The sequence below is a fragment of the Geotrypetes seraphini genome, chromosome 2, assembly GCF_902459505.1.
Source record: "Geotrypetes seraphini chromosome 2, aGeoSer1.1, whole genome shotgun sequence".
Taxonomy (NCBI): domain Eukaryota; kingdom Metazoa; phylum Chordata; class Amphibia; order Gymnophiona; family Dermophiidae; genus Geotrypetes; species Geotrypetes seraphini.
Genome location: NC_047085.1, coordinates 452256619 through 452269966, shown reverse-complemented (window position 1 = coordinate 452269966; position 13348 = coordinate 452256619). Strand labels below are relative to the sequence as shown.

Below are 13348 nucleotides of genomic sequence, written 5' to 3'. Positions count from 1 at the left end.
AGCAAAAAAAAAAAAATGAATAACCAAATCCACGGATACGGAGGGAGAAGTGTATACTTATCTATGCCATATGCACCTAGTTTTTCTTTCAAAAAGGAATGGACAACAGGTAAATATCTATTTTCATAAACATCTTCAAAAGGAAGACAAGTAGCAATTGATGTGATCCTATGATGGTGGGATGCAAGCAGATGGTGGGCTATACACTTTTCTCACAGTGCTGCACTGCTGCTGTACTGGTGCTTTTGCCTGCCGCAGCTCATACTGCAGCTGGAATCTGGAGAAGTGTCCACAAAATTGCAATCTTCAGACTACCAGTCGGACCAAAGCCAGGTTGAGACCAAAGGCCCCCTGGAATATACACACCATGATGGGGGAGGGGGGGGGTGAAGAAATTGCAGCTGGTACCAAATAAAGCCCATCCCAGACCACCATGGGATCAACAGTCTGTGATCAAATACCTGATAAATTAGAGGTGAGCCTAGTTTCCAGGGGAACTGTCCCTAAGCTCAGCAGAAGAAAAAGCAGGCCGGCTAAACAGGTTCCTTAAATGGGTTGCCCTGTTAGCTGCAGTCTTATGCTCAGCAAGTCTGCATCTTCTCCCAGGCAGTGCTGCCCCAGGGCTACTGAGATCCTCTCAAGCGCTGAAAGCCTCATGATTCAGATAAAAACCAGAATATAATAAAATATATTCAGAGGACATCATAAAGGCACCTTCTCTACTTATAAGAACATAAGAACAGCCTTACTGGGTCAGACCAATGGTCCATCAAGCCCAGTAGCCCATTCTCACGGTGGCCAATTCAGGTCACTAGTACCTGGCCAAAACCGGTGTTTGCTGCAATCGCTGTCAGCCATTCTTCTGGTCTTTTTCAGTGTTTTTATTGCGACATTTGGATTGATACGTCATTGGTTTTATTACTCAGTACAAAGACTCCTGAGGCAGGCCCTTTTGGGCCGAAACACGATCGTGTCGAGTCTGTTTAATAAATAGGATTGAGCATCATCTGGTCTCCTTCGTTGTTTTTTTTTGTGCCCCTTTCTGGTGTGAAGGCAGTTTCTTCTGTTTGTCTTTTTGGCTTCTTTCACAGGGCCCATTTGCCCTTGAGAATCTGGAATGCTTTGGGCATATGGCAAAACTCAACCCTAGCACGGTAATTCAGAGATAGACATAGCTACCCTTCTAAGATCCAAGAAGCCAGATACGATTGCAGTTTATATTAAGCCTTAGAAGGATTTTCAGCATTGGTGTGCGACTCACAACATGCAGCCATATAGGGCTCAGATAACTGTAGACCTGTTTCTTCACAGCAATCTGAAAAAGGTCTGGCAGTTGGTGTTCTCAAAGTTCAGATAGGAATCCTCTCGTGTTTAGTGCTTGAATGGATGGCTTTTCTTCCTTCTATAACCAGATATCTTAAGGGAGAGTTGTGACCGCATCCTCTGTAAAGCCCTGTATAAACACTTATGGAAAGCATCAAAGAGGTTCGTTACACCAAGACGGTCATTTCTAGTGACTATTGCCTTGGCTCTGTCATGCAGAGAGCAGTTCTTCAGATTTACAGAAGTGGGCGTGTCTGAATACACTGTACCTTCCTTTCTAGCCAAGTTGGTCTCAGCATTCCACGTAAAGTAGACATTCTGGTTTTCTTCATTCCATGCCTCAGGTGGGTAGAAAAAGGATGAAGTTTTGCCAATCTTAGAGATGAAGTGACAAATAATTTAATCTTTCAGCTCTCCTTTTTGTGTTAACCAGTCTTAGCAGATAGGGAAAGCACATCTCGAAAGCTTCCATTTCACCCATCAATTTAAGAGTGCTTTCCACCAGAAGCGTGGTCTAGTCCTTGGCAGAGTCTCGGGCAGTTCCACCTGAGGAGATTTGTATGGCAGCTACTTGGTCCACCATACTTTAACAAGGTTTTACTGTGTGGACATGGCAGCACAACTGAGCTCCACTTTTGGGTCCTCAGTGCTCGCAGCAGGCAATTCAGGGACTGCTTTGGTACATCCTACGTGTCAAGACTCACTTCTGTTTAGTACTGCAAGAAAAGATTAGATTCTTACCTCGATAATCTTCTTTCCATTGTAGAGACTTGAATCTTGATAGCCAGCCCAGTCAGATTGTTACTTAGACTGCATTTTATCTCGGACATACTGTATATTGGTGTCTCCAGATGTTTGTCTCTGAACTACCAAGACAGTATGAAGTTCCTTACTGTCCTTTGGGTCTTCCTTGAAGAAGAATCGGCCGTTATTGCCATCACGGAATCTTTAGAAGAATATTACGAGAGTTGCATAAATGTTAATGCTGGTTCTACTTAAGTAGGTGGCTTTCTTGGTTCCACCCTATTTTAAGCTATATGTCTTTTGTTTGTTTAAATGCTTTTTTCTTGCAGAACAGAAAAGACTTGAATTGTTAGCGAGTTGCTTGTGCCCTCCGTTAGGGGTTATCTATTGCTTTTGTATAAACTGAAGGGCTGAGCACCACCCGGTGACAGAAGGATGAGGTGTAATGTAGATGATGCCTTCTGAAGTACTTGCGGGTTTGAGGAAAGAACCCACTTGTCAAGACTCGCATCTCTATATACTGGAAAGAAGATTATCAAGATAAGAACATAATCTTTTTTTACTACCCAAACAATACTTCAAGACCAATTATCTGAAAATGTACAGATAGGTATTATATTTTAAAATATTAAACTTTATTATTATATATATGTACATAATGCAAGAAATTCTCAATAGATTGCCTTAACTTGGGTGCCCGGATGATGCATTCTGTAATGGCAGTTGTGCATGCCATTGTCATTATAGAATACTAGAGTTGGTCTGCATTTATACGCCTAACTTTAGGTCACAAACACATATGCCAGTCAAATGGCTAATGTAAATGCTTGCACCTAACTATAGTCAGCAAACTGCATAAATGCTCATTTTCAGTACCTGGGTGCATAACTGTCCGATGTGCTTCCATTCTACCTATGCCTCTCCCAAGTCCGTGATCCTCTTCAAGCCATATGCTCTGGAATTTTTGCATGCAACTAATAGAATACTGACTCAGGGCAGTTACTTGTCTAACTACTACTTAATGTAGTACCAATTATAGTCAGTAATTGTTTTTTTAATGCCAATTAGCATCAAATTTATTAACACCACCCTCTTCCCTTTTACGAAGCCACGTTAGGCTTTTTTTTATCACCGGCTGTGGTGGCATTAGCTCCAGTGCTCGTAGAATTCTTATGAGCATTGGAGCTAATACTGCCGTATCTGGCAATAAAAAAGCCTAATGCAGCTTCATAAAAGAGGAGCCCAGGGGGGGGGGGGGTGGTGGAGGAGTTTCATATGCAACTGACCTTATTTTTTAAGTTGTACATTAGTTGGAAATTTGGGTGCACAACATTCTAGAATTGGGAATGAGGGCAATTTACAAAAGATATTTACCTGTGTTATCTGAAAAGTGTCCATGCTCCCACCTATGTGCTGGTGGTGTTTCATAATGACAATCAGGGCATACTATTTTCTTTTTACTGCAGTTGCTATTTGCACCCCCCCTTCCCTCCTCCCCGCTGCCCAGAAGCTGCTGCCTAGGTAACTGCTAGTCCGCCTAATGATTAAGCCCACATTGCCATCATCTAGTATGAAATAAGAGCCAGTTAGCCCCTCCAGAGTGCACTGTTGTTCTTTTCTGGTTCTCTACCACTTAGCTTATGGATTACCATACTTTAAGTAGCCCAGGCTTCCTTCCTTTATCCTGTAGCCAGTCTTTCAATCTTTTTCCTCTCACTGTCTTCTGTGTCTATTTCAGATATGTTTGAATATCTAAATTTGTAGGTGGGTGAACGTTGAAACATCTGCAGCATGTATTTCAGTGCATTAAAACTGGATTAGGTTTGCAGCTCTGTAAAGCTTATGTGGAGGGGGAGACATTCCTCTTATAGCTTCTGCAGTCTGTGCACATTCATGTTGATGGCCACCCAAGTTCAATAAATATCCGTAGCCTCTCTGAGGTCCATTATTAGTTTTACAGTACTCTGGGAACATTAGGTCATATCCTATATAGCTCTTCCTTTGGGAAAGTGTGGTACACATAGAGAGATTATTCTCACAGTGATCTTTGTTGGATGTCAGGAAATGAGAATTTTGTCATTTATAAATACAAATGATCTTATAATGCATTCTGCACATTATAGAAATATGCAGCTATATAGTAATTAAGAAAAGATGTGTGTATGTTTGTTTTAATTTATCAATGCACACACGGCAGTGAAAATTAGGAAAGATGCAGGCAACTTTATATACGCTTATTTTGGTTTTCAGTTTGAACACAGTTCTTACTGCTATTACCACCTTAGTGAGTTTATAATTAGCTTTAGAATTAAAGTCAGCAAATCAATTGCAATTAAATAAGATGGTCAGGCATTTATGGAAAAACAGGTATGCACTTTTGGTACTGTATTCAATTATAGTGTTCTTGATGATTAATCCTCTGTGTAGTGCACTAAAATGATTACACATTGTCAGAAAATATCATAAAATAGATTTATATATATTTTTCTTTATTGGATCCACCTCCATCCATTTTTTTCTTAATATTGTGCAGTTTCTGTTGAGTAAGCCTCCTGTGGTATTCCTTCAGCGTTTAAGAGTCTTTAATGTGACAGAAATACAATGCAGGGTTCAAATGGCTGGAGGCGGGAACAGGACTTATTCACAGAGCAACTATTTTTTCTTCTGCAGGATGTAAACCTGTTTTCCAATTTTGAGTCATGTTTACTAAACCTTTGTGTACACTAGGTGCACTATTTTTTGTTGTTTTTTTTTTACTGTGCTCATAGAAGTAACGGATATAGTGACAGATTTAATGAAGTGCATTGGCACTTAACACACAGTTTAGTGTGCACTATGGGGCTCATTTTCAAAGCACTTAGACACACAAAGTTCTATAAATTCAAAACATACCTCTAAGTGTGGTAATAGATTTTGTGTTATACTGACAGTTATCACACACTAATCATATGATCAGGGCATTTGATGTTAGGAATTGATAGCTAGCCTAGGTGCAGAATGGACATGGAAGGTATTTTGCAGGCAGTACATGGCACATACTGCGTGCTGTCACTTGTGTAGTTAGTGTGGGCCTTCTTAGTGCCTTCTAAATAGGAGGCACTAAGGGCCTGATTCTATAAATGGTGCCTAGGCTAGACAATTTCCACGTGGAACATAAAATGTTTTAATTGGCATGATAACTAGAAACATAGAAAGATGACGGCAGAAAAGGGCTATAGCCCATCAAGTCTGCCCACTCTACTGTTCCACCCCATTAAGTCAGAGTGCTGCTCGACCCACGTAGAGATCTCACGTGGATGTCCCATTTATTCTTAAGTCGAGCACGCTGGTGGCCTTGATCACTTGCACCGGTAGTTTGTTCCAGTGATCCACCACCCTTTCTGTAAAGAAATACTTCCTGGTGTCACCACCAAATCTCCCTCCTCTGAGTTTGAGCGGGTGCCCCCTTGTGACTGAAGGTCCCTTAGGAAAGAATATGTCGTTTTCCACCTCGACACGACCTGTGACGTACTTAAACATCTCAATCATGTCACCCCTCTCCCTGCGCTCCTCTAGAGAGTAGAACTACAACTTGCCCAGTCTTTCCTCATATGAGAGACCCTTGAGTCGGGAGATCATCCTAGTGGCCATTCGCTGGACTGACTCAGCTCGAAGTACATCTTTACGATAATGTGGCCTCCAGAATTGCACACAGTACTCACCATGGTTCTGTACAGTGGCATTATGACTTCAGGTTTACGGCTGACGAAGCTTCTATTGATACATCCCAACATCCGCCTTGCCTTGGATGAGGCCTTCTCTACTTGTTTGGCAGCCTTCATGTCTGCACTGATGATTACTCCCAAGTCCCGTTCCTCTGAGGTCATAGCTAGTGTTTCTCCATTCAAGGTGTATGTTCTGTATGGATTTCTGCTGCCGAGATGCATCACCTTACACTTCTTTGCGTTGAAACCCAGCTGCCATGTTGAAGACCAGTTTTCCAACTTGATCAGATCCTGCGCCATACCATCCGTGAGATCGCTTTCACCTACTATATTACACAGTTTGGCATCATCGGCAAACAGCGCTACTTTACCCTGAAGCCCTCGGGTCAAGTCCCTTATGAATATGTTAAAAAGGGATGGTCCCAGGACTGAGCGGCACTCCGCTAGTCACCTCCGATGTCTTAGAGAGGGTGCCATTGACCACCACCCTCTGAAGTCTTCCACTCAGCCAATCATTGACCCATGCCGTTAGTTTCTCACCTAACCCCATCGATTTCATCTTGTTTAATAGTCTAAAAACACCATTAAAGCCAATTAAAAAAATCAATCAAAAAAATTATTAATTTGTTCTATGTGGAAATCAGCTTGGTGCCTACACGAAAAGCAGGTGTGGTAAAGGGCGGAGTTTGGGCAGTATATTAGGCCAGGAAAACCCTGGCCTAATATACTGGCACCTAAGTTGTAGATGCCTACCAGTTCCTAATTTGATTTAGGTGCCAGTAGGTGTCTAAATTTGATTGACATACAGTAGGCACTTTTTCCCTAGGAGCCATTTATAGAATTGGGGCCTAAGTGCTTTTGCATTAACATGAACCTGAATTCCATGCAGTAATGGAAATCTAATGACCACAATCTCCAACTACAAAACCTTCAGGAAAGAATTGAAAACTATGCTATTCAAGAAATTTATTAATTGATCTAACTAAACCTTCCCGACTCCACAGTTTCTAATGTATTTTCCAACTATCAACCTTGTAATCTCCCTGGAAATGGCCAAGCCAATTCTTTTGTAAACTGCCTAGAACTGAAAGATGTTGGCAGGATAGAAGACCCCATTGCAATGTAATGTTAGTGCAGGACCTGCAAAGGAAGATGTTGAGCATGCCTCCATTAATTGTTGTGTTAGATATATAGCTACTGTGCCTTACTTTTTTGAGTTCTACTATAGTAACTGCAAAATCTAACATACTTTATAGAGGGCTCCTTAGCAAAAATGCCTTTTGCCTTCATCTTCCCAAACAATAATATAAATATTGCTGCTTTGTGGAATGTATGAGCTGGGATTTTGTTATTTCATAAGTCTTATATGCTCCTTTATTTTAGAACTTTAAACTTCAACTGTAAGGAGAGGTTACCTGCCTATTGTGCAGCAGTTATTTGGCTGTAAAGGTACATGATTAGCATACTTCAGATTATCAGCTGCTTTATTATTGAAACCTTGAATTGATTACTTAAGTCTGGTGTTTCTATCATGATCATCAACTATGTATGGTTTTTAACATGCTAGGGTCAACAATTCTGAATAGAATTCGCAAGTGATTAATAATTTGATATCTCTATAGAATTTTGCTACAGACATGATCATGCATGAGATCATATCTACAAATCTTAATTAACTTCTTTTTTTTTTGAACTCCAAAGGCTCTCCAAGCAGAGATGTTGGGCCTTCATTAGGTCTGAAGAAATCCAGCTCATTAGAAAGCCTGCAGACAGCAGTTGCTGAGGTGACTCTGAATGGTGACATTCCATTTCATCGTCCACGCCCGAGGATTATCCGAGGACGAGGCTGCAATGAAAGCTTTAGAGCTGCAATTGACAAGTCATATGATAAGCCTTCTGCTGATGAGGATGATGATGGCATGGACACTTGTAAGTAATCTACAGCAATTGGTATAAATAGACATTGGGTGTTAATCATTAACTCTTGCTATATGGATTTAAGAAATGTTTCAAAGCTTTACAAAGAGGTCGGTGGATGTCCTCCAAAAGAGCTCAAGAACTACAACACTTTTAGTTTAAAATAAAAAGCCCAGAGTAAGGCTGCTATAATGGTGGTCTTCATCATAAGGAGAGTCTTAAATATCTCAATATATATACTTTGGAGGAAAGGCAGGGAGATATTTCTCTTTTAGTAGTCTTATATACAGTACTCCCCTGAAATATGTGGGGGTTCCGTTCCAGGAACCCCCGTGGATTTTGAAAAACTGCAAATGCAGTTTTTCACCTGTCAAAAGGCAGGGGATGCAGGAGAGGGAAGCTGGAGTTCCGGTGGGTGAAGAAAATCACTCGCGGTCTGTTCCGACCACCTCTTCCTGTAGTGAAGTCGGGCTACACCAATCAGGAGCTGCTTTGACATGCAGCTCCTGATTGGTGTAGCCTGACTATACTACAGGAAGAGGCGGAGCAGACCGCAAATGAGTGAGTCCGTGATTCGCGAGGGAACACTGTACCACTATTGTTCAATTCAGATTCAGAGTGGATTATAACAAGAAGAACCCTATATTAAGAGGAGCATTGCTTAAAAATTATTGCACAAAGGGATAAAATATCAACAGTAACATTTATTTTTAAAAAAAGTAGGTCTTTAAAATGTTACGAAAAATGATATGCAAATTCAGGCTTCTTATTTCTAAAGATATGATTTGAGACATTTAAATACCTACATGGCATAAATGTGCATGCGGCAAGTCTCTTTCAACTGAATGGAAGCTCCAGAATGAGAGGGCATAGGATGAAGTTAAGAGGTGAAAGGCTCAAGAGTAATCTAAGGAACTCCTTTTTTACAGAAAGGTTGGTAGATGTGTGGAATAGTCTCCCTATAGAGGTGGTGGAGACCAAGACTGTGTCTGAATTCAAGAAAGTGTGGGACAGGCATTTGGGATCTCTTAGGGAGAGGAGGAGATAATTGGTGCTGCAGATGGGCAGACTGGATGGACCATTTGGCCTTTATTTGTAATCATGTTTTTATGTTTCTATATACCCACACACTTGCTAGAATGATGCTTAGCTGCATAGTGAGAGGAATTGCCAGTAGGAAAAAGAAGGTAATGATGTCCATTTATAAGACTTTGGTAAGACCTCATTTAGAATATTGTGCACAATTATGGAGTCAGTCCACAGGGCAGCTACTAAAATGGTCAGTGATTTTCATCATAAAGCTTATGGAGACAGACTTAAAGATTTCATTATGTAATTAAATACCTCTATGGAATAAATGCACAGGAGGGTAAGTCTCAATTGAAAGGAAGCTCTGGAGTGAGGGGCATTGTTCCCTGTAAGCTGAGCAGGAGTCCTCCGCCTATAGTCCTGCCAGTAGGGGGTGCTGTTTCACTTTCACATTTTCAAAAGTGAGAGACAGGAAAGCTCTGCAGAACTCCAGAGCACCTGCCTGTCCCTAGAGCAGTATATTGCAAACTGCGCGCCACAAGACGCCGGCGAGAAGGAGAGGTACCAGCGCTGGCACGGACTCTGGCAGTCAGCCGGTTCCTCTGTTCCTCGCCGGTGCCTCTCCTCCTCCAGCACTCCCCACCAGCTTAGTAACAGCAGGCTCAGAGCCCCATCTGGAGGGCCTCCGCACATGCACGGACATCAATGCGATGACATCACACACGCGCGTGATGTTGTCGCATCGACACCCACGCATTTCCGGATGCCCTCTAGCTGCAGCCCCGAGTTTAGTGTGCCGCAGCATCAAAAGGTTTGCAGGACACTGCCCTAGAGACTGAAAACACAATACTTAAGCACTAGCACCACCCAGTGGCAGCCATGCAGTTGGAGGACTTCTGTTCATCTTAGAGGGAACAGTGGTGAGGGGGTACATAGGATGAAGGTGAAAGGTACAGACTCAGAAATAGTCTGAGAAAATATGTTTTCATGAAAAGAGTGGTGAATTCATGAAATAGCCTCCCAGTGGTGACAAAAACTGTAATTGAATTCAATAAAGTTTGGGATGGGTACATAGGATCTGTAGGGGAGAGGAATAGATATTAGATGATATGGATGTGCAGACTGGATGGGCCATACGGCCTTTATCTGCATTCATTTTTCTGTGTTTTTTTTCCCTGTTACAATCACACACTCACACTTTTACTAAAGTGCACTAGAATATAGCTCAGTGTCTCGCAAACTTTCTGGCCAGCAGCACACTAAACCCAGTGCCCTGGCCGGAAGGCACCTGGAAGTGTGTGTTCTTTGATGTGATGATGTCACGCGCATGCGTGACGGCCCATCTGGCTGCGACTCGCTTCAGTGGAGGGATTCGAGAGGAGGGGAGGTGCGGGGAAAGGAGGAGAGACACCGGCAAGGTAATGTCTTATAGATTAAGAACTGGTTTAAATGGTCAATACAGTATGCTCTCGCAAATTTGTGGTTCCGAATTTGCGGACTCAGTAATTTGCGGGGGGGGGGGGGGGTTCTCTTTAAAACCCTCCTCCCTGCGCCTGTCTATCTGAAGCTCGTCTCCAGCCGCTCCTCCTTCCATGATGCAGGCTGAGAGACTTGCACATATTACATCACAACATATCTACTTTCAGGTGCTGAATAGGGATTTTCTGGTAAGGGGAATGACTGTGTAAATGAATTACACTAGACTAGTCCATGCATATCATAACAGATGACTGCAGAAGGACAGGTAGCCCATTGGTTTGTCCAGTTAATCCCGTCATGGAGGTTTTGAGCCTAAGGGGGTTCGCGCAGTTCTGTCTGGTCTGGTGAGAGGGCGGGGCCGGAGCAAGAGAAGAGGAGGAGGGGAAGTGCTGGTTACAGTACTCTTTCCAATATTCGCGGTTTTTCAACATTCACGGTCACTTCGAGAGCATAACCCCCACAAATTTCAGGGGAGTACTGTATTCTCAATGGAGAAGGGTAAGTAGTGGATTTCTAAGTTAAAAACACACACTCCCACAAACTGAAGGGCTTAAATAATCACACTCCAAAGTCCCTTCACAAAAATCATGATGCTTAGTCAGAAAAGACTGAAAATCACCAGTTCAAGTTTCCTACTTTTTTCAAATGTGTTGAAAAGGAGGAGAAAGTCTCAGGCTCCAACTTGCCACCCTCTTTGATATGTGCGGCAGATATTAATTAGGGAGACCCCTCATCAGCATTAAAAATCTCCTCCTCACCAGATCCGTTGTATATGTTAAATACAGTGGTTGCTTAATAAAGTGTTCAATTCAACGCTTGTATCCTTATCGCAAAGTTAAAATTCACTTATCTTGACAAGAGAGTGTTCACTGTAAATCTCAAAATTCACTGTGGGTTCTGGCCTTCATCACTGATCCACTTTCGCTCATCCAAACATTGCCGACGGTGGCCAGCCAGTGTTTCACTGAAGCTGCATCAGAGCAGTCCAGGCACAGAATCACAGTACGTATTGCACTTCTTCGAAGGAATTAACAAAAGGATGGACAGGGGAGACCCCATAGACATCATATACCTTGATTTCCAAAAAGCCTTTGACAAGGTGCCTCACGAACGTCTACTCCGGAAACTGAAGAATCATGGGGTGGATGGAGACGTACATAGATGGATCAGAAACTGGTTGGCAGGTAGGAAACAGAGGGTAGGAGTGAAGGGCCACTACTCGGACTGGATGAGGGTCACGAGTGGTGTTCCGCAGGGCTCGGTGCTCGGGCCGTTGCTATTTAATATATTCATAAATGATCTAGAAACAGGGACGAAATGTGAGATAATAAAATTTGCGGACGATACAAAAATATTTAGTGGAGCTGGAACTAAAGAGGAATGCGAAGAATTGCAAAGGGACTTGAACAAACTGGGGGAATGGGCGGCGAGATGGCAGATGAAGTTCAACGTTGAGAAATGTAAAGTATTGCATGTGGGAAGCAGAAACCCAAGGTACAACTATACGATGGGAGGGATGTTATTGAATGAGAGTACCCAAGAAAGGGACTTGGGGGTAATGGTGGACATGACAATGAAGCCGACGGCACAGTGCGCAGCAGCCGCTAAGAAAGCAAATAGAATGCTAGGTATAATCAAGAAGGGTATTACAACCAGGACAAAAGAAGTTATCCTGCCGTTGTATCGGGCGATGGTGCGCCCGCATCTGGAATACTGCATCCAATATTGGTCGCCGTACCTTAAGAAGAATATGGCGTTACTCGAGAGGGTTCAGAGGAGAGCGACACGTCTGATAAAAGGGATGGAAAACCTTTCATACGCTGAGAGACTGGAGAAACTGGGTCTCTTTTCCCTGGAGAAGAGAAGACTTAGAGGGGATATGATAGAGACTTATAAGATCATGAAGGGCATAGAGAGAGTAGAGAGGGACAGATTCTTCAAACTTTCTAAAAATAAAAGAACAAGAGGGCACTCGGAAAAGTTGAAAGGGGACAGATTCAAAACGAATGCTAGGAAGTTCTTCTTTACCCAACGAGTGGTGGACTACTGGAATGCGCTTCCAGAGGGCGTAATAGGGCAGAGTACAGTACTGGGGTTTAAGAAAGGATTGGACAATTTCCTGCTGGAAAAGGGGATAGAAGGGTATAAATAGAGGATTACTGCACAGGTCCTGGACCTGTTGTGCCGCCGCATGAGCGGACTTCTGGGCATGATGGACCTCAGGTCTGACTCAGGAGAGGCATTGCTTATGTTCTTATGTATTGGGGAACAACGAGGACTGAAGTTTGGCGTATCTTACAGGATGGGATATGGGAGGAGTGAGGGTATCTAGAGCAGAGGAGAGATTGGTGTTATAGGAGAGGACGGCTTCATTGACAGACTTGTATGATATAGTAGTTGAAGGTAGGGATGAAACAGTGGTGGAGAGGGTGTCAGGGTCAATAACCTGAAGATTCCTAAATCTATAAGTAGTGATTAACCAGGTCTTTGGTGGGGGAGGGTAATGAGTTGTGAAGGTTAACAGATGATGGTCTGAAAGAGGAAGAGTTGAAGTGCAGAATTTGGTGATAGAGCAGTTGGAGGAGAGGACAAGGTCGAGGCAGAGGCCTTTCTAGTGCTTAGGGGTGGTAGAGCACAGCTGGGGATTATATTAGGATGTTAGGGTGAGAAACCTGGAAGTTTGGAGTCAAGAGGGGTCATCAACATGTTGAAGTCTCCAAGGATGAGGGACGATGAGGGTTTGAGAAAGAAGGAGAGCCAGGAGTCACAGTCAGTAAGGAAGAGAGAGAGGGGCTTATCAGGGAGTTGGTGAAAGATTAGTTTGCGGGGAGGTGGAGGAGCGAATAGGCGGATAAAGTGGACTTCAAAGGAGGGAGAGCAGTGAGATTGAGGCAGAAAAAGGGATTGATATGTACACGATGGCAAGAGTAACAGCCCAATACCACCTCCATGACCAACTGGGCAAGGTGTATGTGACAAAAGGTAGCCTCCATGGCACGGGGCGGCAGCTGAAGCTGAGTTTTCAGGGCAGATCCAGGTTTCAGTTAGTTCTAGCAGGTAGAGAGTTAGAGAGATAAAGAGATAAGTTTGTTGGAAACAGAGTAGGCATTCCACAGGACACATGAGAAAGGCAGAGAGGGGAGGGGGAAGAG

General features: G+C 43.0%; 1 protein-coding gene across 4 annotated transcripts in view; it reads left to right on the top strand.

The window, feature by feature from the left end:
* The window catches only part of PARD3 (par-3 family cell polarity regulator), a 1241096-nt gene that overhangs the window by 759460 nt on the left and 468288 nt on the right, over nt 1-13348 (top strand). For all 4 annotated transcript variants that reach the window (XM_033931514.1, XM_033931513.1, XM_033931516.1 and 1 more), the window contains one exon: nt 7473-7700. In XM_033931514.1, coding sequence (XP_033787405.1) covers nt 7473-7700 — 228 coding nt within the window. The remainder of the gene's footprint in view (nt 1-7472; nt 7701-13348) is intronic.